Source organism: Psittacula echo (genome assembly GCF_963264785.1).
Source record: "Psittacula echo genome assembly, chromosome: 2".
NCBI lineage: Eukaryota > Metazoa > Chordata > Aves > Psittaciformes > Psittacidae > Psittacula > Psittacula echo.
Window position 1 is genome coordinate 2,675,285 of NC_137737.1, and position 16,176 is coordinate 2,691,460.

At 44.3% G+C, this 16,176-nt stretch overlaps 1 protein-coding gene across 2 annotated transcripts in view; it reads right to left on the reverse strand.

The window, feature by feature from the left end:
* Positions 1-551: 551 nt before the first annotated feature.
* The window catches only part of ARPP21 (cAMP regulated phosphoprotein 21), a gene marked incomplete at its 5' end in the record, with an annotated part of 96,453 nt that continues 80,828 nt past the window's right edge, over positions 552-16,176 (reverse strand). For both annotated transcript variants that reach the window (XM_080611754.1, XM_080611753.1), the window contains 2 exons: positions 552-1,481; positions 2,616-2,767. In XM_080611754.1, the coding sequence (XP_080467880.1) occupies positions 1,224-1,481; positions 2,616-2,767 (410 nt within the window). In that variant the 3' untranslated portion in view covers positions 552-1,223. The remainder of the gene's footprint in view (positions 1,482-2,615; positions 2,768-16,176) is intronic.

The following is a 16,176-nucleotide window of genomic DNA, read 5'->3' on the forward strand; positions in this document are numbered from 1 at the left end:
CTGGGAATTGGAGTGAACATGGACATAATAATGAGAAATGCCACAGGAAATAAAAACAAAGCTCTAAAAATTCCTGGCCAACCACTGCGCTGCTTGTTTTAAGAGACATTGTTCATCCTCACCACTTGAACATGATGGACCAGACACCTGGGTTGCCATCTTTTTGCTGCAAAATGGCTTTATACTTGGAGTAGCAATAACTGGGTTGAGTATCTTTATGTGGCAGAAGAAGTGTGGTTGCTACATCAGTAGCAACCGATCTTTCAGCCAGTGGATGGGATATCATGGAACGTCTTTGTCTTCCTTCTTCTTCTTAGATACAATTGTTATACGGCCTCTTGGAGAGGTAGGACTTAGTAGAGGCTTGTAGCAGTGGTGAATTGTGTTTGTGACATTACAGGTCCTAGGGATTGGAAAAGCACAAACTTAGTTGAAGATGATCTGGTACATCCTGCACTGAACACTTTTTTAGTGTCTACACTGTAGTGGTCTTAGCTGTTATGGTACTGCATGCTGAGAGGCAGGCACATCACCTTCTCACCAAACCCCCATTGGCCCAATAACCATTAATCAACAAGACAATGCAGAACCAAAGGGAAGTTCACTCACTCAGAAACAGAGAGGAGACCAAGCAGGTGGTAGAAACATGACCTTTCTCCATGAGGTCAAATAGCTTTATTGTGATTAAGCACTACAATACAGTATATATCCATAAAAAAACCTCTATAGTGTATATAAATTATTCCTTCCATTCAGTAATTCTTTTTTTTTTAAATTTCTTTTATTTTACCATTTCCATTACAGCTTTGGTACAATGTGATTTTCTTATATTTTTAAATACTTTTAGCTTCACAAACTCAACACAAAGTACAAAACTAATCCGAATCGGGGATATTACAATCTACACAGTGGTGTTCAGTGGTAGGAAAAAATCTTACCTCAATGAATTCATGTCACTAGCTAAGCTATAAAGGCATACCTAGCAGACATGACAAAAATATGCACCATTAACCAGCAAACATCTTTTTTTTTTCTTTTTTTTTTTTTCAAAATTCATTTTATTTTTAGTTTTTTTACAGATTTTTCCAGCAGCAAATCACTTGAGCATAGTCAGTACTTCTGTCCTCAATCGATTATCCTGTTGTGTTCCTCTTCGTTTGAAGGCCATGAGTTATTAGTCAGATAATGCACCACTATCCTCGTGTATCCACACTGAGCCAGTGTCAGTACTTGACCTGCCACCCTGCACTGTTAATGCTCGCACAGTTTGTCCTGCAGCTGGCAGAAATAACTGGAACGTTATTGGAGGGGCAGTGTGGGGCGATCAGCCGTAGGTTGTTCTGTGGGGCAGGAGGTATGACATTACAGTAGACAGGCATTCCAGTGGCTGTAAGTGTTCCTTGACCTGATTGATTAGGTAGCATGATTGGTTGTTGGTATGATTGTTGCGGCAATCCTTGAGAACCCTGGGTCATTGGCACCTAGGCAAGAATAAGGAAAGACGTAGGAAACAGAATAGTGGTCACTAAACAAATTAAAGCAGGTCCCATGTGTTCCCTACCTTCCTTCTAGCTGAACTTGAGTATACAAGATGTTCTGTCAAAAAAGTGTCATTGTCTGCTGCTCAGAACTGTTCCCACCCCAAGGACTGTGTTAGAGAAGGGGTTCAGGAGAAATCCCTCTGCTACCTGCCCTGTCATGATGTAGCTGAATATGAATTTCTGGGATCAGTGCAAGCAGAAGACTCAACCCTGTTGTATCTAGGCCATCTAAAAGGTCTAAACCCTTTACCTTGGCCGTTAACCTTTAAAACACGTTTTCAACATGGCAATTCTGAAGATGTAAGGGGGAAATTTTACCCGCAAGCAACTCCCCCATCTCCACCTGGGTTGCTGCAGCGTTTTCAGAGCAGCCAGGGGAAAGGGTGAAAGGCTGCTCACCCAGTGCAATCTGTTAAAATTAATTTGATGCCATTTAGATTCTGAAACTTCCAGAAGGAGCAGCAGGAAACAAGCACAGGCCCCCTCTCAAGGGGTTCTTGGTGTATCTCACAGAAACCAGGTACAAAGTCTGGGTAAGAATCAAGCCACTGCCTTCCCTCTCCTCAAACCCCAAATAGCAGAATTCTACCTGCCTACAGCTTGTTATAGGAGGCACGGTGAGATCCTTGGCAGGACTCTCCACAGATGAATAATTTTTATTGGAACAGGAAAGCCTTCAGCTTCATTACAGGAAACAATACTGCACTGGCAAAAAAACCCTAACCAAAACCCCCAAACCAAACCACCAACGATGCTTTGCCTTTACTTTCTTTTAAATCCACTTTCTTTACAGGAAGAAGTAGAACTCCTTCATCCTTTGTGACGTTCTACCTGCACTGCAGGCGGCAATAAATAGTTCAGTTGAAGTATTCCCAACTCAGAATGAAAATCAGGAGTAGTAGGAATACACAGACAGGAAGCAAAGAAACCAGTTTCAGTGAGAAACCCATTTATCCAGAGGCCTCCTGCCACACACTGCCCTAATGAAGTAATAAAACCATTCTGTGATATGAAAGCTTGATTCAATTAAGCACTCGCCAAGAAAAGCGGTCTTCCTTTAGGCCCCCCGAGTACCTGATAAGACGACATGGCTGGATACTGCACCATCATGCCTTGCACCTGATTTCCCTGTTGATTATTCATCAGGTTCTGGCTTTGGGGTGGCTGCTGCATTCCCATGAGACCCTGGAACCCTTGCTGCTGGTTCGGCAGGACAGGCTGGTAACCTGGAAGAAGAAAAGACATCTTCAAACGTCCTGTTGCTACGAGGGGCAAGATTGAAACTGTTCCAAGGAACAGCAAGTGATCCCATCATTTCTCCCCGCATTCATCAGAAAGTCGCTCTGTTTCTCTTGAAGCGTTACTGGAAGTGAAAATGGAAGGGGAATAAATAAGTGCTTATTTGGCCTTCACAGTTTAATCTGGTAGTCTTCTTTCAGGCCATGTTTTTTCTCTTACCCTCTCACCTTTATGGTAACACAGCTCCCCGGCATCATGTAAACAGAGAAGGCTCTATTTAATCAAGAAGAACATCTGTATACTCATTGGTTTCTATTTGGCAAAGGCTTTTTACACTATTAGAGAGTATTTTCCATCCTACTATAGTTTTGTGTTTGGCAGAAGAGGAAAATCATCAATTGAGGAGTGTCTGTTCCTCCCCATTGCTTGGTGGGAACACTGCTGACACAGAAACGACTGCACAGGAATGAGAAGCTGATGCTTCTGCTTCAACCTGAAACTGGCTCTGTGGTCACCACAACACTGCAGGTTTTTTGCTTGCATGGCTCCTCTAGGTCTAACTGAGAAATGGACAAAGTCCGGATGATGCGAAGGGCAGGCTGATGTGCTAGTGAGGCAGGAGCATGGATGGGAAATGAAGTTTGAGCAGTGAGCTGCTCAGCAGCGACACTCTCCAGCCTGAGAATGAGCCTTGCTGGGTGGAAGTAGGCTGGTGGGGGATGCTGCTGGATAGAGATGAGGGATTTTGCAGAAAAAGTTGGAAAAGGGAAAGGGGAAAAAGGGAAAGAAAAGAAGGGGGGAAAGGGAAAGAAAAGAAGGGGGGAAAGGGAAAGAAGGGAAAGGGGGAAAGCCTGAAAAGGGAAAAGGGGAAAAGGAGGGAGAGGGGGGAAAAGGAGGGAGAGGGGGGAAAAGGAGGGAGAGGGGGGAAAAGGAGGGAGAGGGGGGAAAAGGAGGGAGGGGGGGAAAAGGAGGGAGAGAGGGAAAAGGGGGAAAAAAGGGGGAAAAGGGGGAAAAGGGGGAAAAGGGGGAAAAGGGGGAAAAGGGGGAAAAGGGGGAAAAGGGGGAAAAAAAGGGGGAAAAGGGGGAAAAAAAGGGGGGAAAGGGGGGAAAGGGGGGAAAGGGGGGAAAGGGGGGAAAGGGGGGAAAGGGGGGAAAGGGGGGAAAGGGGGGAAAGGGGGGAAAGGGGGGAAAGGGGGGAAAGGGGGGAAAGGGGGGAAAGGGGGGAAAGGGGGGGAAAGAAGTTTCCATCCTTGAAAAATGCAGCCAGCCCCAGGCACTACAAATCCATGAATAGTTTCTCTTTAAGACATCCGTGCCCTTTAGCACTTGTAGTTTTTTAACATGCAGCAATGCAGTGCACTGCTGACTCTTTGGTGGTGTTTTCAGAACAAGCATATTTCTGGCAAAGAAGAATTATCAGAGGGAGCAACGCTGTGTTATGCTATATGAAAAATGTGTGCCACGTCTGCTCCATTGATATTCATGACTACAGTGCACAGCCCAATATACTTCCCAAATTGGAAATCATCACCTGGGTATTTCTTCATTATGTAAGAAAAATAAAGCACAGAATATCTCTGTTTCTGCCAGCCTATTGTCAACTGACAGCTTCCCTTCAAAATCTCCCTGATGCCAGAGAAATGCCAGGCATCTCTGATCAATTTTTTGGCATTAAAGATGCTTTTCCTCAGATATGAGATCAATGTCTCCGGTCAACTGAGCAAAAAAGATAAATTAATTCCATGAGTGGTTAACTTGGCTGGGATATAGCAGCAAATATCTCCCAAATGCACCAGATTATTATACATTCAGATTTGCTGTTTTCCCATGCACAAACACAGTGTCAGCAGCTTTTTTAGTCACAAAAATTACCAACATCAGAAGTGCTGTAACTGAGTTTCCAGAAGGCTTATGCAGCAATAATAAAATTACAAGTTCTCTTCTGCTCCTGTGCACCAATTATGGGGGGGAAGGAGAGAAAGGACAGAAATAAAAGATTTAGCACTACTATTCTGGTATTTGCAAGACACGGTTTAAGCAGAGAGGAGTCAACTGACAGCAGAAGCAGCAACAGACAATTCATCTTGTGTCACATGCGGTTGTCAAAGTAAGCCCCAGATGTTGGAATGAATGACTGATGGTGAGCCATGGATCAAGTGATGCTAAGTTAGGGAATGCAATCAAACATTGGGTCTGGGCTCACAGAGTTGGATTGTGATGCACAGGCCCAGGGTACTCTGCAGGGACAGGAGGACACTGCTAGGGTCAATCAGAGAGAAGTCCTTCTGTTACTTCTAGTAAATATAATTGCATTACCATTACTTTAGTGATAGAAACATCATCATGGTATCATAGAATGGTTTGGGTTGAAAGCGGTCATAAAGCACATCCAGTTCCAACCCCTGCCACGGGCAGGGACCCCTTCCACTGGAGCAGCTTGGTCCAAGCCCCTGTGTCCAACCTGGCCTTGAACACTGCCAGGGATGGGGCAGCCACAGCTTCTCTGGGCACCCTGTGCCAGCGCCTCAGCACCCTCACAGGGAAGAGTTTTCAGTGCACAGCCTATCAGAAATCACTGTTTCCCCAAAATTATTAATCTTGTAGCTTCAATCCTCAAGTCAGCTCTGCCAAGCTTTTGACATGCGATCAGCTTGGGAACTGACCACAGTGCCTGAAAAGCCATGCGTTGCTGAGCAGAGATGGATGTTTTGGAGCTGGACACTGGTGTCAGGAAACAAGTGAGAACAGGAAGTGGCACCATGCTTTCTGCAGCAATAGTTTGCTTCCTACTTGCCTTTTGCTCATTAGCTTTCATACTACATAAAGTGCAATCCTTAAAAGCCTCTTTACTGTCCCCTGAGAACATACATACGTGGGTTATTTTCTAATGGCAGTACACATCAGATGAACCATCCTATTACTGCAAGCTCCAGGGCCTCTTTACTGCAATTATACCATCCTGCTGTATGTTATCTCTGCTACAAAGGAGGATTTCTTAAATCAGGGCAAACATGAGAGACATTGTTAAACAACCAGAGGAACAAATCACACATAGAATTTCAATGAATACCTCCGAGAAAAAATGAGCCTTGGATTGCAGTCAAAATGGAACACGCCGTCATTCCATCAAGGTAATTCTCTGAACCTCTACAGCCTCATCACCATGCCTACAGTCAGCTACCTTAAACATCCCAGGAGAGAAAGACCCACATATGCTTTAATATCCTAATGAGGCTACGGAGCTCAAACCCCAAAATGCAACAGTCTTATACCTCTGCCAGTAACGTCACCCTGAGCTGTCGTTAGAGCATGTTTGGTGCTCTGCTGGATGCAGCATACAGCCTTCCCGAATGGCATATCCCTATTTGGAGGGACTATTCCATTGCTCATTTTAGATTTGAAGCATATATTGGGAAGAGAGCTTTGCAGTATGTGTATCAGCACTCCAGGTAAAGAATAATCAGCACTGAGCTGATGAGCATAGCAGCCTGGCACGAGTCCCTGAACTCCAGATCTTACTGTACTCTGACCACTTGAACATAGCCCATGCATCTAAGCCCATGCAATGTAAATGCATAAATTCATGGGGGTTTTGATGTGATCTGACAGCTCACCTTCTTCCTTCCCACTTCTCACTGCAGTGCTGGGAGCAGCCAAGCCATTGCCACCAGCAAACTCCAAATGCAGGTACCTTGACCACGCATTGTAGTGGCTTAGGCAAGCAAAGCCCAGTAGAAACTGTAAAGGGAAACCTCAGCATGGCTAACTGGACTGGGTGCGATGCTACATAGACCTGGTCATGCTCCTGCCCGTTCTGCCACCACTGCAGTGCCTTCCTGGTGCCCCAATGTAGACCAGCTCAGCCTGTTCTGTAAGTGCTACCAGGAGCACCAGAAAGAGACTGAATCTGAGCTCCTATGGGAAAGCCAAGGGGAGCAAGCACCACCTCTTGGTGCAGGTGCAAGGGAACACCGTGTGATGTGCTGTAACCAGTGGAACGGTAGGGTCTGCATCCAGTGCTGGGTTTACATCTGCAGAAGACTCCCCAAAACTGCTAAGGGCTGAAAAGAGAGCTAAACAAATGATCTGAGGTCCGAAAGCATACCTCTTCCTGGGAGCCCTAATGAGCTCATTCTGCTCAATGCATTCAAAAGACGAAGAGGAATCTGCACATAGATACTTCTTGAACAGAATAGAAAATGCCGTAATACAATTAAATGGTTGGAAGCTAAAACTAGAACTCTTCAGATTAGAATTAAAATACAAAGTTTCAACAGACCCTATAATTAACAAGGAGGCAATTTATCCAGAGAGGAAACATATTTGCTATCACCCAAAACCTCTAAAATGAGGATGGACAGCTTGTGAGAAGATATTCATCAGTTTAATAGAAGTTCTGGGGATAAAGATATAATTAGAGAGCTGTGCCCAGTATTATTCAGAGCATTAAATTGTATGTTCCAGGCTTGAAATACTCATGAAAATGTTAGGCACTTAGCTCTTAACACTCTTATCATCTTCCAAGGAAAAGGACTAATCTTTTGCATGCGAGACAGGATCCTCTTCCCCGTCTCTCCTTCCTTCGGTCACATACTGACAATGACATTGAATTCACTGCACAAGCAGGCAGTTCATCTCTGTCTGTGGAATATCTGTGCAGATTCCAAGGGCAAACTCTGTCCTATTTTAGTTTACTCTGCCCTGGAGCAGTGCTCAGTAGGCTGCAGAATACGATTGCTATCTATTCCCTTTTGCTAGGCTATGGTTTTCTTTACTTTTTGAAACAAGCTATGGGTAAAGTATTAAAGTGGCTCGATGGAGCTTTTACTCTGTAATCACAGAACCTTACAAACCCCATGACAGTTACTAACCAGAGAAGAAACAATACTGTTGTAAAACTGTAAATCAATCATGCATATATCAGGTAAGTATGGTAAAGTTTTTGGCAACTCATTTGCTGAAAGCTCTGGGCTGGTCCATCCTAAAGTACTTGCAAAACTTCCCTTACTAGGTGAGGCAGGCCTTACTAGGAAGGAAAAAATGAAGCAGTTCAGCAAGATCAAACACTGTATCTTAGAATCATAAAATAGAATCATAGCATTGTTTAGGTTGGAAAAGACCCTTAGGATCATCAGATCCAACCGTTAACCCAGCACTGCCAAGTCCACCACTAAACCATGCCTCTTAGCACCACAAAGAACCTTTCAATTCTCAAACGGACCCTACATGTTACCTGTAAAATATGAGGAAGGGAAGCCACGCTAGGGAACTTTGCATTTAGGATAGTTGGCCAAGCTGTGGAAGGTGCATACTGCAATCCCTTCCCAGCAGGAACTTGAGGCAAGGGGTTTCCAGCAGCCAGAGCAAAGCCCTCTCTTGGGTATTCCAAGGGGTCCCTCCTGCAATGTTCCTTACCTCAAGCGAGCTACTCAAGTACTGTATTACAAACAGACGTCTCGCCTTCTACACGAGCATCAGGATTGCCAGCTACAAAACACACTGCTCACCCTAGAGAAGCAATGCCCCGGTGCATCGGGCTCAGGATTCAGTGTTCCGCACTGGCTTTGGGTGGCTGCTGAGAAAATGAGGGGTTCATTATGCACTTGGGTCATTACCCAGGCAGTTTCACTGCAAACGATGGACTAAAAGTCTCACGGAAAGCATGAAATTAAGCTATAAATTGAAGCTGATTTTGATTGTAGCCTCACCCCACAGTGTCTGCAGTTTGGAAGGCTCCCACAGAAGATGTGCTAATTAATGTGTCCCTACTGGTGTGTTATTTCCTATGTGAGTCTGAAGATTAAAACCGTGTCTTGTGCAGCTGGAATCCAAACCACTTTGTCAACAATTCTGTAGTTTAAGCTTGGATCTCACATCCAAGGCATGCTGCAAACCCAATCTGCTGCAGTTGATCAATCCACTCCTACTGCGTCTGCTTTCTCGCTGCAATACACATAAAAACGTCTTGACCTGGTAAGACAGGCTTTGTGTTCCTTTTGAAGACATCACTTAGAATTTATGGGCGTGAACTGGATACCATGTGAGCTAGAATGACAAATACTCAATAGCTTAATGCTAAAAATCCATCCCTTTCCCCTCAAAACATGCAATTATTTTTCACACACACACAAAAGAAAAGCCAAGAATACCCGTGCCTGGAATAAGAGTCTTAAAAAGCCACAACGAAGTTGGAGGTATGAGGCGGCAGCACACATCCTCCTTTCCCCACAGCAATCCATAGGCTCAGACCCTCCAAACCAAAAGAAGCCTTTTCCCATCAGTGACTTACAGTCTGCCTCCTTTCATTTCAGGCCAAAGAACGTCCCAGCCGAGCAGTACAGCTCCAGGGGAAAGCATGGGGCATGAACACCAGGTTTGTTTTCAGTATTTAAAACTAATGACATTGATCTTTCAAGTTGGGTGAGATCAAAACAGTTTTGCTGATGGCGCTCCAGTGACATCCCCAAAAACACAGTGATATATTCCTACCATGATTACAGTGACAGTGCCTCGAACCATCTTCTGCAGAGCTGGGGTTATAAAACCGCAGGATTTTGAACTCAGGGTTTCAACACATAATTGTTGCCACAATCGAGCTCCCTGGTCCCCTAAATTTGCTGTAGCTTTGCTAAGGCCACATTCGTGCTTCCCAAACCTGGTAACAGTTCGACAGCCACATCTGTTGGCAGACCCACAGAGAAAGAGCCATATTCAGCTGCATTAGGAACTCAGCACGATGTATATGCATCAGAGAGATGAGCCAGTAAGATTTGTGATCACAAGAAGAAAAGTACTGGTTAGCAGACAGCTTGTCTGTCTTCCTCTCCCCTCTCTCCTTGATTTACAAAGCTATAAATCCCACAAAAGCAATAGCGCAAAAATATCTTCATCCAGCTCCAGAAGAAGAAACCAGATTTGGAAATTTGCTGCAATTTTGTGTTATTTCAGAGTGACCCAGTTGCTGGATTTAGTAAAAACTGCTGATGGAAATGCTCTGATACACAATAGATTTTGTGGTAGGTGATGGCTCTGAAATACCCCATCTGGCTACTTCTGCTGCAGCAGGATCTGTCTTCTCTTTGCCCCTCTTTGTCTTCTTCATTTACTCTTCCTCAAAAAGCCATAGGAAATCCTGGTTTTGCTTGTTTTGCAACCCCACAGCCTGGCAGAAACCCAAAGCACAGAGCATCTGAGGCATGGCTGGTTTCATGTGCTACTTGAGACAACATTGCCAACTGAGGGCACTTTTCTACTGCTAACAAAATGGGAAGAAAATGAGGGGAATAACAACTCCCTGGGCAACGCAAACCCTCCCAGTTCAAAAGATGTGCAGGATCAAAGCCTCACAAAGCTGTTATTTTAACTCTGCCTGTCCTATATAAACCAGAATACGGTACACCTTTACAAAAGCTAAGAGCGAGTGCTTTGTGCACAGACGTCTCCTCGAGAATAGTCACCACATAAACCAAACGGCCTTATCCGGGTGGTGGAAAGCCTCTTGTTATGGTGGGTTAGATTCTGCTAATGAGGAATGATGAAAGCAGCTACCTTTAGGGCAAACATACAAAATCAAGGATACAATGGACTTAGGAATCGCATAGAGATGCATACCCAGCCCTCAGTTACTTTTCCACAACTGAAAGAGTTGTTTTCAAACTCGCTGACCTCACTACCAAGTAAAAAGGCTCAGACAAATAAGCAGCATGATTAAATACTTTCATTATACACCTAATGAAATCACATACTGTAACACCTTCTGAGACTACAGGTTTAATTAAGGCAGGCTGGCATTTTGGCTTCCCCCCCATCCCCATGTTCCGGGGGAACAGCAGGTAAGGTCAAACAAAAAGCTTATGTGATAAGATTGCATGCGAGTGCTCCTGGGGGACCTGGCATTATTAACAAGAACATGAAGAAGGGCACAGTTGAACAGTTCAAAAGATAAACGATTGCATTCAGTTTACTTTTCGCTATCAACTGAGAGAGCTGTTATTTGACAGGAAATGTATATAAATAGGCAGCAAAAGAACTTGAACGGACACAAATAAAGGCGATTCAAGGTTGGGGAAATGTTTTTCTTTGGTTTAAAATCTAGATCTATTCTTTTACTTCTCTGCACAAAGGATTTCCAAATTACAGGGACCGCTTTAAGAACAACATGCTTCTAGTAAGTGGCTTGATGCTGAAAATAAACCTGCTGTTGCTGACAACGTAAAACCATATCATTATATGCCACTTTAATCACTTATTTCATCCCCTTTTCAATACACTTTATGTTTTGAGACCATTGAGCACTGTTCCTGTTCTTCAGAAATTATGACACAAATTATTTGCTCTTCTCCTTGAAGATAAATCTGAGCTGAAGAGGGGCACCTCTTTCAGGCACGGTTTGGAGCTCACAGCTTCTGTAAGATTCAGAAAAGAAAATTCTATTTTTAAGACAAAATCCTTTTATCTCACTTCAGTAAAAATATAGAGGGAACAGCCAGCTGCAAGCCAAAATAATTGCAACACAATAATGCAGGCTCCATTACAGCAGCATAATTCTGGTAAAGCAGCTGATCCAGGATCTTGGCACTTACCCAGACCCTGGAGCCTGACTTAAATGCATTAACCCAAAGCATGTGCAGCTGTTTGGTAATCTGAGGCTTCTGCATTTTATAGAGTCCCTCAGCCAGCAAACGACACAGGTGATACAGAGAGAGGAGGGAGGTATTTAAGCCTTTGAACTAAGTTAACCCATGGAGTGACGCGAACAGGCTGGGCAGCTTTGGAGAGATGGGCTTTGGAAAGCGTTTCCCTCTGGCCAGCAAGAGGAGCAAGGGTTTACATTGGAGCACTGCATGCCCAAAGCCAGCTGAGGTGCCTGCAGGGAGGGTACTACAGGACCTGGAAAACATGGTTCTGAGAGGGGTGAAGCTGCTTCATCCCCACAGAGATAAGCACTGAAGGCATGTACTGCAAGCTGTCATGCAGTTCTCGTGGCATCACGGAGGTCCCGAATAGCACTAGGGAAGACCCAAGTGCTTTCAGCCCCTGCCCACCAACCCTGCTGATGTTAATGAGAATCACCCATGGGCAGACAAACAGATCACCCTGGAGAATACGTGGGTTGCTCTTAATAGAGCTTAACTGCTTAAAGACCGAAACAGATGCAAATCTTCTTGTAGTCCTTACCATGGACATAGACTGTTCTACTGCTGTAGTTTGTTGCTGCAATTCCTCTTGATGGGATTTTTGAGTAGCTAATATAGAACTAAATCACCAATGCAAAAACTTGTTAGTGGTGTTAGTGTTGATAGGAAGATTCCTTTGGCATGTGATGTGCTGTAGGTCTTGCCTTGGGTTGAAAAGTGGCCTCTAAGAGAGATGCCCTTGCCAGCAAAACATTCAAGTTTGCATTTAGAATGACTACATAGCATGAAGTTCACTAATTCTGCTGAATTCAGAGACAAAGTACCCACACATTGTCACAGAAAACCTGGATTTTCTTTAAAGCTAAGATTTTCAGTGAACTGGGATGAAATGAAGGATATGAGTAACTATTTTATTACTATCCTTTCTGGAAAAACCAACCAAACCCAAACCAATACCTTTGGCTAAAGGCTGCACAAGCAAATGTCTCTTCTCTCATCCCTCTGCCCAGAAAACTCTATTCTGCAGAGCTGCAAAACATAACTTTTGTTAAAGATTTATTCATTTTCAAATGGGATATTTTTCATGTGAAATGGTAACTTCCTGTAGTTCAGGGCAGGAATATGAATACTAGAGCTGGTGCAAATTTACACTTGGTATTAATTAAAGCCCTGATTTAAACCAAAATGGCACTAATATAACTCTTGGCATGCAGACACATACACACACCTGTACCTGAATCAGTGGAAATGAGCATCAGATATAATGTAGAGCTCAGAAAGTTCCGTAGCAGCCTGTTCATTGCGATTGCTGAGCTGTAACTAACCACCCACTTCATCAGTGGGACTTACAGCTCTTATTTCCAGCCAAAAGTACCTGCAGATATGAGTGACAGGGCTCAAGCTATAGGAAGATAACAATAAATGCCCAAGTTACTGCTCATCCACTGGGCTACGTGAACTGACTGTGTACCACTGCTCTGTGCTGAATGCAAAGCAAAGCAGGAGCTGGGTGAAGCCTTCATGCATAGAGCAGGCTGGAAAGACATATGATCAAGCCCATGTAGCTCATTAGATGAGCAGTACCCCATGTAATACTCCCTACATGTACCTGTGTCTGTGTTTGCAGTTACATGCAACAAATCCTGGTCATATTCTAACAATTATCTGCAATATCCATTGTGCTTGTCAACAAATCCATACAAAAGGTGTGCCATGGCACAAGCCACCCAAGCAAAATCAAAAGAACAAATACAAAACCAGCAGGATCAGATTTTCCATGCAAGCTGTGATCCCACAGATTCACTGAATCCCAGCAGGTTCATCCCTACATCACACTAGTCTGACCTGCTGGATTGTCTACAGATAAATAACAGCAGGTCTGAGCAAACAAACTGCTGTCCCCCATGTATTAATCTGTAACCAAGCTCTTGGTACTGTTGGAATATCTCCAAGCAGGAATCCAGTGAGAACCTCCACCATGCCAGCTACTGTGCAAACTCTAAGGAATAGCTGCAGTCCCTGCGCTAAAGATGGTGCATTCCAATAGACGAGAGAGCTGGAGATGGGGGGGGAAATCACCCAAGAGAAATAAATTGCCCAGAGGAAAACAGCACAAATCATCTCTGGAAAATACACCAGAACCTCTGTGTATTCAGAGATCTTCAGAGGGCACTAATGCTTAGAGCCCTGTGCTGAGCAGGCTGCTGCTCCCCAGCATAGCCACAGAGATGATGGTCCATGTGCCCTCACTGCTTCTGCCATGCTGTTTGCTTCCACACAGCTTCAGGTACAGGCTCCTGCGAACATCCTATGCCCTGGAGGAAGGCTGCAGTGGTGCACGGTTCACCATGCTGTGTTGCACTTTACTGAGGGCAGAATAGGGTAAATAACTATTTATTTAGTGGCACCATCCATTCCCACTAACAGTTTCTGCTTTTCACACTCGCAACCTAGGCTTTGTTTAGTGGCTCAGCCCCAAGAAGAGTCTCCACAAACACAACACCAACTGGAAATACCACCTGCAAGAAAGGCACGGCTTCTGTGTACACCTATAGGTTAATGTACCACAGTGCTGAGCAAAAGGACATGTATTTGTTTATTTACCTATAACATAAGGGCACAGCAAGTTATGGGCTACATCCCCCAGCTAGAGGCGAACAGAAGCAGGATGATACTGAAGCCAACAGGACTTTGATGGAGCATATGTCTGCCCATATGGGTCCAACTGCAAAAATCTCATCTTTTCCAAGTGTGCCCATGCAGAACGTAATCCAAAGACTATTGGGGTTAGCAATCAGCTTTAACTGGTGCTGTACCATATTAGGAGCACTCGCCTGCAACACAGTGATTACACTGGCCCCTAGACAGCAGGGCCCTTAAGCATTTGCTTAACTTTAAAGCATATGATAACCAATAAGCAATTTCTTGATTCAAGAGCAATGATTTGCAGGCTTGAATACACTTCTGGGCTGAGGCTAGGGAACTCAGCCCCTTAAAGGAGGATATCTCCAGCAGGAGAGATACCAGAACATTTATTCACAGTGTATTCGTAGCATCCTTTAAAAGGCTTCTGACAAACTTGACCAGGCAGGTAGCAACACACCTAAGGAGAGAGAGGCCCCATTCCAATAAAATTCAGTTCTACTCTTCTCAACTCTTCTTTTGCACAGATACTCCTTAATTCACAAGCTGGAAAGTGGGGCAAGATGGGACTGAATCTACATTCACACATGACCCAATACACATCTATATGACTGCATCTATGAAAGTGCCATTAGACTAAGCACTGGCTGTGTACCAAGAGGTACTGCCAAATAATAAGACAAATGGCAACCAGGGCTGAGTGTGACCTACTTCACTTCTGTGGCACAGGCACAGAGCACTCTCAGTTGTGTTTACCTTGCAATTAAAAAGCCTTCTCGTTTACTGGCAGACCTGAGTTTACTTCTCTTGTCTTGCTTAATTAAAAAGAGCTGTTAAAGAAATTGGGTTAGGCCTTTCCTGCTATTAAAGCAGTCATTATCATCAAGACCTTCCATTCCCATTACCCCTGGAAGTACAAGGCAAAAGCAATGTCAGGTACAGGCATGTACTTTGTGTCTCTGTTGGAGGCACCTACTCCATTCTGCACCACTGCAGAAATGTGAACAACAATTGCAATTGTGCCGTAGGTACAAAAGCAACGCCCCAGATCACTGCACCAAACCTGGGCTGTATCCTCCAGCTAAAGCTTTTTCTTGGAACGAAGTGAACAGCAAAACTTACAGTTGTAGTCACCCCAGTACCTGGTTTGCTTCACCTGTGCCCAAATCCTTTATCTTACGAAGGAGGGAATAAGTGAGTAAAAGCCAAAAATGTCCAAAAAAATATAAATATTCCCTTTTGACGCTGCAAATAGAATAGAACCAATTCCTAAAACCTCAGAAAGTTTGATTTCCACTTTAAAACATATTTTAAATGCAATGAAACAGTTTAATTGTCCATAGGTAATGTAAAGCTTTTGTTTCATCTTTCAGTTTGCTTTTGGAGGGGGCAGGGGGATAAGTCTCATTGCACAGGAATGTTAGGAGGTTTTGCTGTAATTGGCCAAGGGATCTGCAAAATAACTTGTTGATACAGCTTTATAAGGCCTTTTTATAAATCAGGCAGCTCAATCTGCAGAGCAAGCCTATGTGCACATCCCAGACAGATGGATGTTCAGCTCCTGCGTTGGGTGGGCAGAATAACACAAACATCTCATTAACAAAGGGAATGCCCTGAAGACGGAGACTTTTACCTCTGCCTTTTCTAGGAAGGGTTTAAGTGGCGCTTTTGAAAGTACGAGGGTTAACACCTGGAGACACAAGCCCCTTGTGTATTCACAGAAGAAATGAACAGATACCACACTGTCAGCAGCAAGCACCATGCTTTTCTGCAGAGCTGTGCCAAGACGTCTTCGCCCCAAGAGAGAAAAGGGAGGATTGAGGTGGCTTCCCAAGAGCCTGCTTGGTTTCTACGTCGATCCCTAAGTCTCTGCTGAGTTGGCCAACAGGCTGGCAGCGGTGCCTGGGACACGGTCACCTCACCAGTCCCTGCCTCACTTGCACTAGTGGCAGTCTTTCTGCGCACATGAGCAAGCCTGGAAGCAGAGTCGCAGTCAGTGGATGTCAGATATTCAGCCAGAGCATGGTTTAACTCAGCTACATGGAAAAAAGCCCCTCTCTGCCTTCGCTCATCCCCAGTTGTTCCGGTAGAGCACATTAGCTGGAAAACTCCCACTA